This window comes from Dendrobates tinctorius, unplaced genomic scaffold (genome assembly GCF_039654945.1).
Source record: "Dendrobates tinctorius isolate UK_male_01 unplaced genomic scaffold, ASM3965494v1 ptg000103l, whole genome shotgun sequence".
Classification (NCBI taxonomy): domain Eukaryota; kingdom Metazoa; phylum Chordata; class Amphibia; order Anura; family Dendrobatidae; genus Dendrobates; species Dendrobates tinctorius.
In genome coordinates, this window is record NW_027361771.1 from 6,655,386 (window position 1) to 6,675,690 (window position 20,305).

The 20,305-nt window shown below is 44.6% G+C and overlaps 1 protein-coding gene across 2 annotated transcripts in view; it reads left to right on the forward strand.

Moving 5' to 3' along the window:
• The first annotated feature begins 6,842 nt into the window (after nt 1-6,842).
• Nucleotides 6,843-20,305, forward strand: part of CASKIN2 (CASK interacting protein 2) — a 70,299-nt gene continuing 56,836 nt past the window's right edge. The window contains exons 1-2 of one of the 2 annotated variants that reach the window (XM_073587999.1): nt 6,843-7,076; nt 10,154-10,780. In XM_073587999.1, coding sequence (XP_073444100.1) covers nt 10,687-10,780 — 94 coding nt within the window. In that variant the 5' untranslated portion in view covers nt 6,843-7,076; nt 10,154-10,686. The remainder of the gene's footprint in view (nt 7,077-10,153; nt 10,781-20,305) is intronic. The other variant, XM_073588000.1, reaches the window with a different exon arrangement.

Here is a 20,305-nt window from a genome sequence, read left to right on the forward strand (position 1 = left end):
TCTCTCTCTCTTTATTTATCTATCTATTGATCTATCCATCTATCTCTATATCTATCTATTATATCTATCTATTATCTCTATTATCTATCTATCCATCTATCTCTATCTCTATATCTCTCTCTATACTGTATCTATCTATCTTTCTAACTCTATATCTATCTATCTCTATACATATCTCTATATCTAGCTATTATCTCTATCTCTATATCTATCTTTCTATATCTATCTGTCTCTATATCTATCTCTATATCTATCTATCTATCTCTATATCTATTATCTCTATATCTATCTCTATATATCTCTATATCTATTTTTATTTATAGCCATCTATCTATATATATTTATCTCTATATCTATCTATATCTATATTATTATTTATTATTATTATATCTGTATATCTCTATTATCTATCTCTATCTATTATCTATCTCTATCTATATATCTATCTATCTCTATATCTTTCTATCTATAGCTATCTATCTCTATATCTATCTATCTATCCATTATCTATTTTCTATCTATCTCTATATCTATCTACCTATCTATCTATATTTATTTCTATATCTATCTTTATATCTATCTCTATCTATCTCTATGAATCTTTCTATCTATATCTATCCATTATCTACTTTCTATCCATTATCTACTATCTATCTCTATATCTATCTATTTCTACATCTATCTTTCTATCTATATCTATCTAACTCTATATCTATATATCTATATAGCATTATACCCTATGAGGGGGTGCATTATTCCCTATGAGGGGGGCAGTATTATACCCTATGAGGGGGCAGTATTATACCCTATGAGGGGGGCAGCATTATACCCTATGAGGAGGCAGCATTATACCCTATGAGGAGGCAGCATTATACCCTATGAGGAGGCAGCATTATACCCTATGAGGAGGGCAGCATTATTCCCTATGACGGGGTGCATTATTATACCCTATGAGGGGGGCAGTATTATACCCTATGAGGAGGGCAGCATTATTATACCCTATGAGGGGGGCAGTATTATACCCTATGAGGGGGTGCATTATACCCTATGAGGGGGGCAGTATTATATTCTATGAGATGGCTGCATTATATTCTATGAGGGGTCTACATTATATTCTATGAGGGGGCTGCTTTATATTCTATGAGGGGGCTACCCCAACTCCTGCTACATAACTAAGACCTGTACTGCCTTATATTATACCCGGATATTAGCGTGTTTTACCGCACAATTGGTGGTCTGGTATTTAACTCTATGCAGCTACATAGTGGGCCCCAAGAATGATTTTCTCTGGTGGGCCCAAGGTGTTCCAGTCCGACGCTGGCTGAGCCGCTTGGGAGACTGTGGGGCACAGGTAGCCCTTCAGTACGCACTCCAGGTAGAGACCAAGTGCAAGCTCCTGCTCTGTGCTGCTCCTACCTCACATAGTTCACTTCTCCGGTTTTGCAGGAAAAACTATTAGCAAATTCTTCAAAATTAGCTGCACGCCATTTTCTGACAAACATTTTTCAGTGTCACATTGTATTTTGCTTATAAAGCGTAATTAATTCCACAGCAGTTTACAGACATCATCACCACTGTCCCCATCGGGGCTCACACTATAGATGTCCTATCAGTATGTCTTTGCAGTGTGGGAGGAAAGCGGAGATGAAGTGACGTAGTGATGTCGCATCTCCAGATATCTGCCAGCTCACCATGTGCACAAGCAGCAGGTGTCCTGGCTGCAACTCTATGGCTAGGACAGGTGTGTTATTGGGAGGTTGCTGTAGATGTGAAGTCACCGGTCCCGCTCACCTCCCAACTTAGATGTGAGGGAGCCGGATTCCTAAGGGTCACATTCACACATTCAGTATTTGGTCAGTATTTTACCTCAGTATCTGTAAGCCAAACCCAGGAGTGGGACAGAGGAAAAGTAGAATAGAAACACCTGCACCATTTCTGAATTTATCACCCACTCCTGGGTTTGGCTTAGTTACAGATACTAAATACTGATAAGGCCTGCTACTCTAGGCCATAGTCTAGGATCACGTTTTAGGGAGCTCTCACATTGCATTTTGGCAACTGTTAGTCCCATCAGGGCTTAAGTCCAAATCCCCTGTGAACCGGGATTCTTGCGTATGCACTGACAGGGCCATTGACCATAATGTTGCTGACAGTGAATGTGTGCTCTGTCGGGCATCGTTTTCGGGCATACTACATCTGAGTCTCCGCCTCCAGTAGGCATTCATGCGTGAAAATGATGCACAACAGGGCACATGTACTTTCTGTCGGCATCATCATAGTCTACGGCCCCATCAGCCCTTACGCCCAAATACCGTTTTGCAGAGGGTTTGAATGTTCGTCCCGACGGGACCAAGAAACACGTGCCAAAACCCAATGTGAAAGCACCCTTACTGAGGACTTTCTTGTTCTATGTTGATCATTGCCCTGGACTATTTATTTCCAAATTTGCCTATATAAAACATAGAATCATAGAACATTAGAGTTGGAAGAGACTTCCAGGTTCATGTGTCCAACCCCCTGCTCATTTCAGAATTCACTAAACCATCTCAGACAAATGTCTTTCGAGCCTCTGATAGGAGACTTCCATTGGAGGAGAACTCACCATCTCTCATTGATCACCCTCACTGTCAAAAAGTTTTATCTAAGATCTAATCTGTATCTTCTCCCTTTCAGTGTCATTCCATTGCTTCTTGTGTTTCCATGTGCGAATGAGAATAAAGATGATCTCTCTACACTGACATCCCTTCAGATGTTTGTAGACAGCCATTATGCCTTCTCTTAGCCTTTTTTGCAAGCTAAACATTCCCAGATCCTTTCACCGTTCCTCATAGGACATATTTTGCAGTCCACTCACCATCCTGGTAGCTATTCTCTGAACTTGCTCCAGTTTTTCAGTGTCTTTTTTTAAATTTTGTGTTCAGAACTGGACGCAGTATTCCAGATGATGTCTGACCAAGAAGGAGTAGAGGGGGATACTTATTTTACATAATCTAAATTCTATGCTTCTCAATACAGCCTAGAACTGTTTTTGTCTTTTTTTGCTGCTGCATCACACTGGACCTCCTGTGCAGTCTGTGATCTATTAGTATACCCAAGTCTTATTTCACAAGTGCTGCTGCTTAGTTGTATTCCTTCCATTCTGTAGATGTAATTTTTGTTTTTCTTGCCCAGCTGTAGAATCTTGCATTTATCCCTGTTAAATACCATTCTATTAACGGCTGCACATTTTTCAAGCTAATCCAGATCCTTCTGAATCCTTTCTCTGTCTTCTCTAGTGTTAGCTATCCCTCCTAGCTTTGCATAGTCTGCAAATTTGAATGGTTTTCCTTCAGTTTCATTATCTAGATCATTTATAAAAATGTTGAACACTGGGGCAAGGACAGAGCCTCATGGTACCCCACTTGAAATGCTCTTCCAATTGGATATTCAACCATTTATTACCACACTTTGGATATGATCAATTACTCCAAATAACCGTAGCCTTGTCAATTCCATTCTTGCTAATTTTTTCAAGTAGGATATTATGATATACTTTATCAAATGCTTTGCTTAAATCAAGATATACTATACAGTACTGTATTTCCCTGATCCACCCAGTCAGTGATTCCATCTTACAAGGAAATTAGATTAGTCTGGCGTGACTTATTTGCTACAAACACATGCTGTCTCTGGTTAATTACTATTTTCATATCCAAGTACTTACATGCTGTTTAATAATTTGCTCAAAGATCTTTCCTGGTACAGAAGTAAGGCACACTGGCCTGTAATTTCCTGGCTCTATCTTGTTTCCTTTTTTGAAGATAGGGACAACATTTTCCCTTCTCTAATCTTCTGTTCTTCTGGATATTTCAAAGATTCTGGCTAGTGGTTATGAAATTTCCTCTCTCTCTTTCGTACCACTATGAAGGCCAGTTCATGGTGTTGGCTACATGGTCTACAGATGGAGAATTGAGGCTGTAATGAAGGTCTATGAGTGATGACTCCCGCTTTTGTTTTAAACACAATCATAGCTGGAGATTGTTCTGGAGACCATATGGGCAACGCCATGAAGAGGCTTTATGTAGGGAATTTCACACTGTCCTACTCCCAGGATTATGGTGTGGGGTAGCAGGATCCCTTTACCTTTCATCCTTGGTGCAATTACATCTTGGTTTAACATTGATTTCGTGGAACCAGTGGTACAGCCATTTTTCAAACGTGTCCATGGAGACGTTTTTCTATTCAAAAATGCCAGGCTGCATGATGCTTGTGCAACTGAGAGCAGCTTGTGTAGCCTAAATCTACTCTTGCCTGTAGGATCTCCAGATTTTTCTCCTATCGAGCACATCTGGGACATCATTGGTTGGCAATTGCAAAGGGAGCTGCCAGCAAAGGATCTTGATGATTTGTATGCCCTTTTTTGACAGAACCTTCTTCAGACCATCATTAATGTTCTCATTGATAATATGCCAAGAAATGTAAGTGTGGATATTTCAAATTTGATATTGAATAAAAAGATATTTTGAAAATGATTCCATTTTTTTCATCATTTGAATAACAGTAACACTTATCAATCCTGAGATTTCCATAATTTTTTTAATTTTCGTTTTTCATGTGACAATTTCATTGTTGAGGAGTATATATATATGTGACGACACAGCATTTTCTCTTAAATAACCAGATGTCTATTTTCAGTAAGCCAGGAGGGATATATTATCTATAGGTTGACTTTTGAATTTATGTGTTTGTTCTTTGGTCAAGAAACACAGACATTTGTTTGTATAAGCTTGTAATATTGATGTTGTCATTTGTTGTAACATATTGTGCGGTTATCCTGGACGACAGACAGGGTAATTGAACAATGATGTTTGCTGATATGTTGATTACACATTGTCCATTCCATAGTAATAACTATGCAAATTGATTAAAGAGTCAAACAAATGTGAGTTAACTTCAACACATCTTCCTCTGGATGTTGGCTTTAAGGACAACACTTGTCAACTATAAAAAAAGGTCTATATGCCCCTGTAACATAGATAATCCAAAGAACCAGAGACTCTTTACAAGACAGCAGCCAAGACATCATGGCTCCATCACGAGGGACACAGATTTGATATTCTACAGGATGTCAGCTTAAGGGATCACTTCCCCGGGTGAAAGAATTCAGATCTACTCCATTGACCACCACTGAACCATGGATATGTTTGGGGTAGTCAGGATTTGGACCCACCGATTATCTGTGCCCTATGAATATGTTTGAGAAAGCCAGAATTGAGACCCACTGGTCACCTGGATCCATGGACATGTTCGGAGAAGCCAGGATGTGACCCTTAAGTCACCTGGCATTGTACCTCAATGGACTGTCAGCTTCCTAAGCTTGTTGTTACCTCCTCCCTGTGCATGCCACTGGTGGGGTTAGTAGGCCCTGGAAGCTCGAAGTCCCAGCTGCTCATATCCTGGCGAGTCAGAGGAAGGGTGGGACTCTGTAATTTGCATGATCTTGGGTATTTTGCTGGGACTGTTCTATGTCTTATTTGCCTGTAGTTCAAAGTATTTCTACACTGTTTCACCCTCGTCTTGTCAGAGTAGTATAACCCCCCCCCGGTAAAAGGACAGTGGGGGTTCGGTGGGATAACGTAGCCATCACTCTTATCTGCGTGTGTTCTTCTGTTTTTTTCATTATTTAAAATCATTTACATTATTACAATTAATGTGGTGATCAGTGAAGATGTCAGGCCATTTGTCATTTCCAGCATCTCTCTATGGATGAATGCATCACACATAACTTCACTGTATTATTCCTCCTGCTGCCTCCAATCTGCCAGGGCTGGACAATGAGTGCAGATTGCTGCTTTCCTGCCTGCCAGCTGGTCAGGGTGGTCTCTGAGTGACAAGAGGGATTTGACATATGACCTCATAGTTGTGGAACTCTATCAGATCAGTCATCAGCCATCTATCATTTGAAAACAAGCAAATGAAGTTGTTTTCCCATAGATCAGAATTAAGAGTTTTCCTGAAAATGAGGAGTAGGGTCATCCTGAGATACAATTTGTCTATTTGGGTTGAAGGGATCTAATGAGACAATGATTTTTCTCATATGTAAAAGCAAATACTTTTTAATCAGATTTTCATCTGTGATTTTCTAGTATGAAAAATTAAATATATAAACTGTGTAAGCCAAACCCAGGAGTGGGTGATAAATTCAGAAATGGTGCAGGTGTTTCTATTCTACTTTTCCTCTGTCCCACTCCTGGGTTTGGCTTACAGATACTGAGGTAAAATACTGACCAAGTACTCATGTGTGAATGTGACCCTTAGGAATCCGGCTCCCTCACATCTAAGTTGGGAGGTGAGCGGGACCGGTGACTTCACATCTACAGCAACCTCCCAATAACACACCTGTCCTAGCCATAGAGTTGCAGCCAGGACACCTGCTGCTTGTGCACATGGTGAGCTGGCAGATATCTGGAGATGCGACATCACTACGTCACTTCATCTCCGCTTTCCTCCCACATTGCAAAGACATACTGATAGGACATCTATAGTGTGAGCCCCGATGGAGACAGTGGTGATGATGTCTGTAAACTGCTGTGGAATTAATTACGCTTTATAAGCAAAATACAATGTGACACTGAAAAATGTTTGTCAGAAAATGGCGTGCAGCTAATTTTGAAGAATTTGCTAATAGTTTTTCCTGCAAAACCGGAGAAGTGAACTATGTGAGGTAGGAGCAGCACAGAGCAGGAGCTTGCACTTGGTCTCTACCTGGAGTGCGTACTGAAGGGCTACCTGTGCCCCACAGTCTCCCAAGCGGCTCAGCTTCCATAGCTAGGAGCCGCTCCCTGCCTGCGCCGCAGCCCTCCTCTTCCTCCTCTTCCCCAGGGCTGGAGAGCAGCCGCTGCCAGCACCGACCTCACACCTCCTCTTCGTGAGCAGCAGAGGGAGGAGCAGGCCTGGAGGAAGGCGGCCGACAGCGCAAGGAAAGGGCGGGATTTCCTGCTGGGACAGAGCGGAGCTGCTGCCTCACTCCGACGGAAACTTCCCACAAAGTCACTGCGGGCTCAGCACAAAGGCTCCGGCTCTGCCCCGGGCGGCGGGTGAGTTCTCCGCGCCTCCTCCCGACTGCTCCGTGGGCTCTTTCTGGCCGCTGAGTGTTGTTATATGTGGGAGACATCTAAGACCTGGCAGAGGGGGAGAAGGGGGCGCAGTGCGCAGAGCTGGCTGTAGTGGGCACTGCCCCATTGTGCTCCAGGTCTGCTGCCTGGGTGTATATGGAAGTGCTAGAAGGGTGCAGGGCAAGGGTGCTGCAGTTACCCATAGCAACAGTGCAGGGCAAGGGTGCTGCAGTTACCCATAGCAACCAGTGCAGAGCAAGGGTGCTGCAGTTACCCATAGCAACAGTGCAGGGCAAGGGTGCTGCAGTTACCCATAGCAACCAGTGCAGGGCAAGGGTGCTGCAGTTACCCATAGCAACAGTGCAGGGCCAGGGTGCTGCAGTTACCCATAGCAACAGTGCAGGGCAAGGGTGCTGCAGTTACCCATAGTAACCAGTGCAGGGCAAGGGTGCTGCGGTTACCCATAGCGACCGGTGCAGGGCAAGGGTGCTGCGGTTACCCATAGCTACCGGTGCAGGGCAAGGGTGCTGCAGTTACCCATAGCTACCGGTGCAGGGCAAGGGTGCTGCAGTTACCCATAGCTACCGGTGCAGGGCAAGGGTGCTGCGGTTACCCATAGCGACCGGTGCAGGGCAAGGGTGCTGCGGTTACCCATAGTGACCGGTGCAGGGCAAGGGTGCTGCAGTTACCCATAGTAACCGGTGCAGGGCAAGGGTGCTGCAGTTACCCATAGTAACCAGTGCAGGGCAAGGGTGCTGCGGTTACCCATAGTAACCAGTGCAGGGCAAGGGTGCTGCGGTTACCCATAGCGACCGGTGCAGGACAAGGGTGCTGCGGTTACCCATAGCGACCGGTGCAGAGCAAGGGTGCTGCAGTTACCCATAGCGACTGGAGCAGAGCAAGGGTGCTGCAGTTACCCATAGCGACCGGAGCAGAGCAAGGGTGCTGCAGTTACCCATAGCGACAAGCCATTTCTGTCAGGCTTGCATTTTAATAGTGACAGCTGTGATGTGATTGGTTAATGATAATGACATATGACCGCCACAATGTAGTCCCACAACAAGGCCACTAATAGTTCACAGATTTTACAGGTTTATAGAAAAACTTACCAGAGATAGAATTATATATAGATTATGATATTTTTTTTTGCTCTGCAACATGAGTTTATTTCTTTGTGTTTGGCAGAGGAATGGTTAATGGTCCCGGTCCTTTTAGGAATGTTTGTTTTGTGCCTCTCTGCACTCCCCTCCTCCTCCTTTTGTAGGCTCATAGTTCTTCATAGTTGTGTTTGCTGTTCCCTTTACTACTAAAGGTGCGCTTACTTTACAAATTCCGCTACCAAATAGCCGATTGTGCCGAAGTCTGCGTGGAACCGAATCAAATGATCGGATCCGGTGGGTTAGATAATGGCCTCATCTGCGAAGATAAATTGCTGTGCAGTGTCGAGTGACACCCAAACCTGTGAGCGCCATCTTTGGCCATGGTGGAGCTGCAGTTGGCCTGTTAAAAAATAATTAAACCTCAAGCAAGTTGTCTGCGACTATCAATATGTTGCGATTCTAGGTGACAGTGACGTTGTACCGTTCCGTCTGCCCAGTGGCCGCGTTACGTGTGCCAAGTGGCCATATTGATTAGCGTTACTGGCTGTGTGAATTTTAGCTTTTCCGCACTCAGATTTCTGATTACTCGGCCGACATTATGAAAAGGTGGCCAAGGATACTATAAGGCTGTGTGCACACGCTGCAGATTGGGGTGCGGATTCTGTAAAATCCGTAGGTGAAACCGCAGGTCAAAAGACGCTACTCCCTTATGCGTTATGCAATCGCGCTGGCGCAACTGCTCCATCTGCGCTAGCAGTGACGGACTCTCGAAAGCTGCAGACCGCGTCCGAGGGTCCGTCACAGAATGACGGCACATCGCTAACGCATGCCGATTATGACGTGTGTTAGCGATGCGCTATCTTATGGCCATCTATGGGTGCGTTAACGCATCCGTTACATAGTGCTAGTGCCGCTATGTAACGGATGCATTAAGCACACCCCTAAAACGCAATGTGAACCCAGCCGTAGCTTGTTTATGGACCGCTATATTATGATAGCACTTTACCGTATTATGTCTGCAAGACCCAGGTTCCCTATGGCTTGATTTTTTTCCTTTCTGCTATTTTTCTAAATGTAATAACTACGGGATAGTGGGCAATAATAATTTTGCTATGTAGGATAGAAAAATTCCTGTAAATGTCCAGTTGACACCATTATGCCAGTAATAAATCATCACGGCTGTCTGAGCGAGGCCAATTTCTGCAAATATAAACCCGGCCGCACTTGTCTCTTTCATGTCTCTGGTTTTATGTATGCCTGTTACATTAATATGTTTGGTCTGATGTAACCTTGTCCCTGCCCAGCACAGGGCACGCAAAGCATGGGGCTGAATCATAAGCAGATTTTCAGTGTCTCCGATAAAAGCCAGAGGGGGGGAAATATCAGCTTTCATGCCCATGGCTTGGTAGACTGCTTTGTCTCAGCCCTGCTAAAAGAATGGGATGGGCACAGCCCTGAGTATTTTCGGACCGCTTCTCACTGGTGCTGTAAGGTGGTTCTCAACAAGTTGCGCCGCAGCTTCCTTACATTCACTTGCAGTCAGCGGGGTGGGATGGTGTGGGTACAGAGGGGGGTCCCAGAGCTTCCTGTCTCCGGCTTTATGAATGGGATCCAGCTGCCTGGAAGTAGCGCAGGAAGAAAGGGCCTCTATGGGTTAATTTTAACCCCTTCCTGTCGACAGGTGTGTGCATACATAATAGGCAGCGGCAAAAGGTTAGGTATTTGCGTAATGCATTGGAGTATTATTAGGAACAGCCTTGTACTATGCTGATGTCATAATGGGTGGCCACTTTTACTGACGGCAAGCACGCTTGGCATACATGACAGGTTGATACAGTACACACCTCCATAATTCACAAGCACATAAGGAAGGGAGCAGGTCTATGCGTGTTTCTCAAAGGGGTTACTAGGTGTAAGTCTGTAACCGTAACGCCAATATTTGCTTTTTTTCCCATACAGTGACATCATTTCCCGCCCAAAGAAGAATGAGCGTCGTCTTCCCTCAAGTACAAAACACATAGTCCCTGGGATCTTACGTAAAGAGAAAGTATAATGGAGTGACGAAGGGTCAAAGAGCTTTCCATAAACAATACGAAGGAACTTTGAGCGCTAATGCAAGAGTGATTTTGTACTTCCAAGACTTGAGGCTTATCTGATGGAGCGCTCCATAACTTTGCAGCTTGCCGTGGCACGTGGACCTTGGGCTGGAGATGGTGTTTCTTTTTGTCTGCACGTGATATGGGAGGTATCCAAGTGACCGCAGATCAGAAGAGGGAATTCAGCTCCGGAAACCTCAACATTTCCCCCCCAAGGTTAATATTTCTTTCCAGAATTTCTAAGCTAGTATTGACTCAAATAAAAAGGCTTCACGCTCTGTAATCTTGGAGATGGCACGTTTGTGAACGTGGACAATACTTTGAGAGGATACAACCTGGGAATTTTTGTAAATATATGGGCAGAGGTCAGGAGATGACTTTATAGTTTGTCTGGCGATGGGTCGGGAGAATGAACTGATCCAGGCTGTGAAGAGCGGAGATGTTGTCACTGTGCAGAAGCTGCTGGCAAAAGTTCGGACTTCAAAAAACAGTAAGTTACAGCAGAGGTGGGCAATTAATTTTCTCAAGGGGCCATACGAGAGACCACTACAGCTGTGGAGGTCCGAACCAACAGGCTTAAATTAACGCTGCTCAATATTAACTTATTCATATTATATATTTTTGTATTGCTTAATACTCAGCAGAACTAAGTATGCTACCACCCCTATATACAGTAGGAGTCCCCACACTGTCCATCTATATACAATATGATTCCACTCACAGCACGTTGTATATACAGTATCATCCCACACACAGCCTCCCTATATACAGACATACATCCCACACATATTCATACATAAAAAATACATAAACTTCCTTTTCACCCCCCAATGGGGTGGTCATTTTTTTTTTTTCAGTGTCCTTGGGTCCTCTACCAGAGTCCTGGGAGTTTGAGGGTCCTGCGCAGGACCATTGTTGTTCCCAGTATTGCGCTTTTCTGGACAGACAGCTCAGTTGTTGCTCCTGGGATCTGTTGTAGCCATTATTCCAACTTAAGGGTCACTGATCCAAGTGCTCCTATCACCACTGGAATCACTATTGCCTTCACCTTCCACATCTTCTCCAGTTCACTTCTCCTAGGAGGCCCTGGTATTTCTCCAGCTTCTCATGTCTACTATCACAATGTCTGGTTGGTTAGCCAGCACCTGCTTATCTGTCTGGATCTTGAAGTCCCACAGGATTTTAGCCCTTTCATTCTCCACCAATTTCTCTGGGGTCTCCCACCTGGACTTAGGAGGACTTAGCCCATATGCTGCGCAGATGTTCCTGTATACAATTCCCGCTACTTGGTTGTGGCGTTGGTATACGCTGTTCCTGCTTGGATTTTGCATCCTGCCACTATGTGTTGGACTGTTTCTGAGGTTTCTTTGCATAGTCTGCACCTTGGGGCTTGTCTTGTGTGGTATATTCCTGCTTCTATGGATCTGGTACTTATTGCTTGCTGTTGTGCTGCTATGATTAGTGCCTCTGTGCTGTCTCGGAGTCCAGCTTTCTCCAGCCATTTGTAGGATTTCTGCATGTCAGCCACCTCCATTGTCTGTCGATGGTACATCCCATGCAGCGGCTTGTCTTGCCATGGCGCTTCATGTTCCTGTTCTTCCTTCCAGATCTGTTGTTGCTGTCTTGGACATTCTCTCAGCATCACATCTTTTAGTCCTATTTTTCTGATGTTTTCCTGGATACTCCTCGTTTCATCCATGATGGTGGCTTGAATGCTTATCAAGCCTCAACCACCCTCCTTCTTGTTGGTATGCAATCTTTGGGTGCTAGACTAAGGGGTCCTTCACACTAATCGAGATCGCTAATACATCACCGATTTTATGACGCACCAGCGATCTCACTGGGTATCGCTGATCGTGCAGGAATAACCTGGGCCATTTTTTGATCTTTGGTCTCCGGCTGGCCAGCACGCATCGCTGCGTGTGGCAGCGGGAGACCAACGATCATCGAGCTCCCAGCGCTGTAAGCAGACGCTGGGAGCAGGTATCCAGGGTAAATAGCGGGTAACTAAGCGCACGTGTCGCTTATTTACCAGCTGTTTACCTTGGATACCAGCTCCCAGCGCGAGCACGCTGGTATCCAGGGTAAACTGCGGGTAACTAAGAGACGCACGCGCTTAGTTACTCGCTATTTACCCTGGTTACCAGCGTCCTCGCTGGTCCTGATCGCAGGTGAGTCTGCCTGTTTGAGAGCTCACCAGCGATCATGTAGCGACGCACCAGTGATCCTGACCAGGTCATATAGTTTTCGGGATCGCTGGTGTGTTGTTTAGTGTAACGGGGCACTTAGGGTAGAGACCTCCATGCATTGTGAGGAGCTTTCTTGTCTTCACATCTGCAGCTTCTATCTCGTCTTTTGGCCAGCAGGGTATCTGATAACTGGCAGGGCACATGTATTGATGGTGCAGATTTTATTCTTGCCATTGAGCTGGCTCTTCAGAACCTGTTTTACCCTCTGATGGTATTTGGATGTTGCTGCTTTCCTTGCCTCCTCATCATGGTTACTGTATCCCTGTGGGATGCTGATGTAGTTTTAGCATGTCTGTACATCTGCTATGTGCCCTGCTGGTAATTCCACTTCATCAGTCTTGACTACCTTGCCTCTCTTTATTACAAACCTGACAACCTTCTCATGTCTGAAGGACATCCTGATGTCTTCACTGTAGATCCTTGTCTGGTGGATCAGTGAATTGATGTCTCGTTCGTTTTTTGCACACAGCTTGATGTCATCCATGTAGAGGAGGTGGCTGATGGTGCTTCCACTCTTGAACTTGAACTTGTATCCATAGCCAGACTGTAATTATCTAACTGAGGGGGGATCAAGCCTATGCAGAACAGCAATGGGGACAGTGCATTCCTTTGGTATATGCTGCATTTGATGGTCACTTGTACTAGTTGTCTTGAGTTGACTTCCAATGTTGTTCTCCATAGCCCCATTGAGTTTCAGAGGAAGGTTCTTAATTTCCTGTTGACATTGTAGAGAGCCAAGCATTTACAGATCCATGTGTGTGGCATATAGTCACAGTGTGTGGTCAATCCAAGCAAGTGAGTCTGCACTATTTACTAGGAGCTGGTGCTTAGAGCCTCTGGTGTTGGCCCTTATGCCTTTCTGAGCTGGATTTATGTACTGGTTCATATGGTTCTGTAGCTTGGTGGCTGTGATGCCTGACAGGAGTTTCCATGTTGTAAGGCAGGTTATTGGGCTGTAGTTGGATGGAACTGTTCCTTTGTGAGTATCCTTCATGATTCTTCATAAGCGCTGCAGAATATGTTGGCGCTATATAAATAAAGATTTATTATTATTATCAGCAGCACTGTTCTTCCTTGTGTAGAAGCAGGCCACCACCGAGCTTGGCTAGCAGTTGGTTCATCTGCTTTGCCACACGTTCATGTACTGCTGTTAATTTCTTCAGCCAGTAGGTGTGGATGTCAGGGCCAGGTGCTTTCCAGCTCTTCATGTTCTTGACTCTCTGTTGGATGTTTGCTTCTGTAATGGTGACTGGTTCTTGCTCTAGGTGGTTGCTGTGTTTCAGTCTCAGATCTTGCAGCTGTGAAAAAGATCCTTGAGATCGAAACGCGTCGCTATATGCCTTGTGTGCACTTTCACTGTAGAGGATTTGCCGAATTCACTATTTTTATAGATTAATAAAGATGTCTAAATTTTAAGGAGCTGGAACATTTTTCCCTTTTTTCTTCCATTGGATACCACACGTCCTGTCTAGACGGAGTTCCAAGCACCACAGGTTGTCGGTGAGGTGGCTGGGGCTTGTAGCCTATCTATCTATCTATCTATCTATCTATCTATCTATCTATCTATCTATCTATCTATCTATCTATCTATCTATCTATCTATCTATCTATCTATCTATCTATCTTTTTTTTATTTTTTTTTTCTCATGTATAACACATCACGTGGCGGTTTTTTTCGCGTTTCCGCGGCGGTTTTAACTGTGCGATTTTGCCGCGAAAAATAAGCATCCCATGCATTCCTATGGGATTCCGCTATGCTGTGCTAATGCTGCGGCTTTTACCGCGGCGGAATCGCTTCGCGGTAAAAACCGCAGCATGCTCATTAATTTGCGGAATTGCGGCGATCCCGCACCCATAGGAATGCATTGTTCCGCTTACTTCCCGCTTGTGGCTGTGCACACCATGCGGAAAGTAAGCAGAACATTTGCGGATGGTACCCACGGTCCGGAGGAGAGGAGACTGTCCTCCGGGCTTTGGGTACCATATACCTGTAAAAAATAGAATTTAAAAATAAAAAAATATTGTTATTCTTACCTTCCGGCATCCCGCGCAGCCTTCCCGCTTCTCTTCACGCTCTCGTTCCCAGTAGTCCTTTGCGAAAATGCCCGCGATGGCGTCCGTTCTCACGGGATCGAGAAGTCTCGCGGTTATTCGCGCGACGTCATCGCGAATAACCGCGAGACATCGCTATCTCGCGAGAACGGACGCCATCGCGGGCATTCTCGCGGGATCGCGAAGTCGCGCGACGTCATCGCGAATTACCGCGAGAACGGACGCCATCGCGGGCATTTTCGCAAAGGATTACTGGGAACGGATGCGCGGGACGTCGGAAGGTAAGAATAACACCATTTTTTTTTTTTTACATTCTATCTTTTACTGCTGCATAGGCGACCTCAGTAGTAAAAAGTTGGTCACACTCGTCAAACACTGTTTCACGAGTGTGACCAACCTGTCACAGTTCTCCAAGCGATGCTACAGATCGCTTGGAAAACGCTAGCATTTTGCAAGCTAAATACGCTTGCAAAATGCTAGTTTTTCCGCGGGAAAATCGCGGGAATTTAAAATGCGATTTTTCCCGCGGACTGGAATTCCGGAATTCTCGCGGTAATTTCCGCGAGAGTTCCGGTACGTGTGCACTTAGCCTTATGTGCCTGGTTGCAGTGGTCATGAGCTATATATGACCTCATTACCGCCGGGGCCTGATATTGGCTGCAGTGGTGACGTGCAGGGAAATGAGTACAGACTGACAGGTGCCACTGCTGCATTAGTGCAGGAGCAGTAGGGGATTTAACAGTGTTATATTTTTATTTTGCATGATTTCTTGTTGTTAGCTAAATTTTTTTTTTTTAATTTCTCTGACAACCCATTTAAATTCACTCTCATGGAAAACTGCAATTTCCAAAAGTAGTGGTGCTGTTCCATTGCCTCCAGTGTATGATGGTCAATAGAGGCTTGTACCCGTCAAGTGGTCGCAAGCGTGACATTGTAGTGAGACATTGAATGAGCTTGTCTGCTTTGTGTAACGACTCTAGCTTGGTGACATTGATAAATGAGGGGCTGCGTGTGGAGATGCACTGATGCCAATGACTTTTATACAGAGAGCGCCAGTGTCACACGTACACCGCGTCGCCCTCTTGTCACACACTGACCTCTCTATGGCAGCTCACATCGCAGAGAGTTAAACATTTACTAGAATGTGCGTGCCATGAACGGAGTCCAAGAAGGGAACTAGCGTGTGTCACCTATTCTGTTATTCTCTGCTCCAGTGCCTCTATTATATCTCCTCCATTATGTAGCTTGTGTGTTTTTGGAAGGTATAGTAATAAACATAGAAAGCTCGATAGTGTTAGTAGGCTAGACCGGGTTCAGTGGAATATTCTGTACTGACCTCCATTCTAGATTTAGAAATGGGGCACTTTAGGCGGCACCACGAAGTCAGCCAGTGCAAAATATTAGGTAATGCCATTGTAGGGTTACACTAGGCACCGGTGAGTTATGATGTCTGTACACTTAAAGGGAGTCTGTCACCCTAAAAAAAAAAAAGTGCAAACTAATCCAATTATACAGGTATGTAGGGGAGATAGTATGTAGAATTGGCCCCAATAAAATAATTCTTATAGTATTGTTTTAGTTGGCATAAAGTTACATGTAAATGAGGAAGCTTTGGTACATCTTGGCTTAGACAAAGTGGTTAGTGTGCTGTTAAACCCGCCTCAATTTGCGTAGTACGCTGTTTGCCAGCCGCTGGCTCTAATTTCGTCTTGCTCTGCAAGCACGCGCACACAGCATTCACTACTGAATGCTGCCGCGCAAGCAATGAAAGATTCTGTCCTCTTGCTGGTCAGTATCAGTGTCAGGATGTACTTTGTGGGCAGAGCTGGCACGAAATGCGCTCCCGTCCCGTAGCTGAAGACAGTAGTGGCTATGATGTCAATACTGCAGCCCCAAAGTGTTTTCTTTGTTGTATATACCGTAGCCCCATGTCTGTCTAGTGATGTCTGGACCGTAGCCCCATGTCTGTCTAGTGATGTCTGGACCATAGCCCCATGTCTCTCTAGTGATGTCTGGACCGTAGCCCCATGTCTCTCTAGTGATGTCTGGACCGTAGCCACATGTCTCTCTAGTGATGTCTGGACCGTAGCCTCATGTCTCTCTAGTGATGTCTGGACCGTAGCCCCATGTCTCTCTAGTGATGTCTGGACCGTAGCCCCATGTCTCTCTAGTGATGTCTGGACCGTAGCCCCATGTCTCTCTAGTGATGTCTGGACCGTAGCCCCATGTCTCTCTAGTGATGTCTGGACCGTAGCCCCATGCCTCTCTAGTGATGTGAGTGTATATACAATTTATAAAATGTTGATACCTTTTTAATGTCAAAGAAAAAAAATGGTATAAAACAAATTCTGTTACCACACTTGTCAGGTTCAATTTTGTAGTTTAGGTATTATTTTGGGCTATTACCGTATATTTGATCAATTTTATGTTTTTAATAGTGCAGGGGAAAGTGTGTCTCTCGTCAGGGACTGTAATCGGATATATGCTATGTTTATGGTCTGTATTTGAGTAGAAGTCTCATGTGCACTGTTGAAAAGGAAGTCAGCTCACCTTGAGCGTATTGGCCACAGAATGCACACAGCCATATATGGTGTCTCTATGCTGATGAAGAAAGCTTCTCTGTGGGCTACCATTGGATTATAAGACCAGCAGTCCTGTGACTGATGCCAGACGGGCATGCATTACAAATATGTTTCTTGGAAAAGACAGCAGCTCTTAAGCCAGTTTCAGCCAAGCGTATTCTGGCCACCCCCGTGTGCTGGGTGTTTTAGAAGGACTGTCATGACTGAATACGTGAGCATCCGAACCAAAGGCTTCATGAATCACTATGAATCTGTCAGTTTGGATCCTTAGGCATGTATCCGGGAGAGTATCTGTGATCCGGGATCATGCAACTGGCCTAGGGCACAGATTTTATCCAGATTTGCTCTATTGTATGTAATTAAGGGAGGATAAGCACTCGGCATAGACATTCCTACTTTTAGATGTAGGCATTCAAATAATAAAAACAGCAAAAATTTACGATAATTCAGCTGTAAACCAGAGCTTAAACCTATGCAATAACCTGAGTATATTCTGAGCATACTAACAAAAGTATTTGACCCCAATTTCTATAGTGTGAACGTACCCCTAGGGTCCTAAAGAAAAATGTGATTTAAACACGAACACGGAACAAGATTCTTTTTTTTTTTTTTTCTTTTTTTTTTTATGTCTTAACCCATTGTTTTCCAACATCTAAAAACGATACCTTATATGGAGTTAAGGAAAAAAATGTGCTATGCTCAAAAATGTTAATGAAATTAATTAAATTTTGCTAACTTTTTCTTTTTTTAAGGGTGTGTGCACACGCTGCGGATTCTGCTGTGGATCCGCAGCGGTTTTGGTCGATTAAAATCAGTTCAAAACGAAAACCGCAGTGCAGACATTGCGGATTTTTCAGCGCGGATTTACTGCGGTTTCAAAACCGCAGCATGTCACTTCTTTGTGCGGATTCCGCTGCGGTTTGGCACCTGCTCCATGGCAGGTGTCAAACCGCAGGAGAAACCCGCAGGCTTAAACCGCAGAAATACTGCAGATAAATCCTGCGGATTTACCTGCGGTTTTTGACAAATCTGCAAGGAAAAATCCGCAGGACAATCCGCAGCATGTGCACACAGCCTCAAGGAAAACAAGTAGAATTAATATAGATCTGTAATTGTGCAAGTGTGAGTGAGCCCTTCAGTTAAATTTATAGTTGACGATTGTGACCCTAGTCAGATACAGGACACGGGGTTTAGGCCTGCTGCTCCATAGAGGTGGAGATCTTCAGTACATTAGGGCTACACTGTGACGTGTTGAGCAAAATTCAGAACTCTGTATCCCATATACTGTATGATTTCCTACATTGTCACTGTGATCTACACCAAATGTATCGGGTCTTCTGTTGCCGGCCACAAATGTCATGTTATTCACTTGCCAGAAACTTCAATGCAAGTCACAAGCGTTTTATCTGCTTTTTGGCTGTGCTGCTTTTTTTTTTTTTTTTTTTTTTCTTTTCTTCAAACAACAAAACTGATTTAAAATAGTTGTGGGATAGCAAGTGTACAAATGTGTTTAGTTGTGAGACTTTTTGGACAATTGATGTTGTATTGCTGTGTAGACATAGCCTGTATGGTATTTAATTGAACATAATAAAAGGGGTTTTCTGTTAAGTTTCTGTATTCCAAAAGGATGCACATGTTAAATATAACACTATTATTTTAACTTGCCCTCTGCAGCAATACTTCCAGTCCTTTCCCGCTGACGGATCTGGCCCTCTGCGTCAATGCTTCCCCGCTGACGGATCTGGCCCTCTGCGTCAGTGTTTCCCCGCTGACGGATCTGGCCCTCTGCATCATTGTTTCCCCGCTGACGGATCTGGCCCTCTGCATCATTGTTTCCCCGCTGACGGATCTGGCCCTCTGCGTCAATGCTTCTTCGCTGACGGATCTGGCCCTCCGCGTCAGTGTTTCCCCGCTGACGGATCTGGCCCTCCGCGTCAGTGTTTCCCCGCTGACGGATCTGGCCCTCCGCGTCAGTGTTTCCCCGCTGACGGATCTGGCCCTCCGCGTCAGTGTTTCCCCGCTGACGGATCTGGCCCTCCGCGTCAATGCTTCCCCGCTGACGGATCTGGCCCGCCGCGTCAATGCTTCCCCGATGACGGATCTGGTCTTTATTGATGGGCATATATGATAAAACATCCCCCAAAAAAAAAAAACACAAGGAGTTAAATGGCTAATAACAGTTGGTATTTTATTTATGTACATGCATAATAATAATAATTGTATTTCTATAGCGCCAACATATTCCGCAGAACTTTACATTATATAGGGGACTTCTACAGACAATAGACATTACAGCATAACAATAATCACACAGATCAAAACATATATCAAGAGGAGTGAGGGCTCTGCTCGCAAGCTTACAATGTATAAGGGAAAAGGGGAGACACGAAAGTTGGATGGTAACAATTGCTTTTATTGTTTGGACCAGCCATTGTGTAAGAATCGGGTATTCCTGTTGCTGCATGAACCAGTTAACAGTCTAAATATGTAACAGTACAGACACAGAGGGCTATTAAAAGCATAAAGCATATGAGAACATGATGCGAGGAACCTGGTAATGGTAAAAAATTTTGAATGAGCCACACAGGGATATTTATGTTAATGCGTTGAGGCGATAGGCCAGTCTGAACAAAAGCGTTTTTAGGGCATGCTTAAAACTGTGGGGATTAATCGTATTAACCTGGGTAGTGCATTCCAAAGAATTGACGCAGCACGTGAAAAGTCTTGGAGACGGGAGTGGGAGGTTCTGATTATTGAGGATGTTAACTTCAGGTCATTAGCAGAACGGATGGCATGGGTAGGGTGGTAGGCTGAGACGAGGGAGGAGATGTAGGGTGGTGTTGAGCCATTGAGCGCTTTGTGGGTGAGGGTAATAAGTTTATACTGAATTCTGGAGTGGATGAGTAACCAGCGTAAGGACTGGCACAAGGTAGAGGCATCGGTATTGCGATTGGTGAGAAATATGATCCTAGCTGCAGCATTCAGGTAAGATTGGAGAGGGGAGTGTTTGGTAAGAGGGAGACCGATTAGTAGAGTTACAATAGTCCATACATAGTAATACACAAAGATAGGAAGTATATAAGATGACCAGAACCAGCACACTGGCTACCAAATGACTCAGTTGTAAGGTGA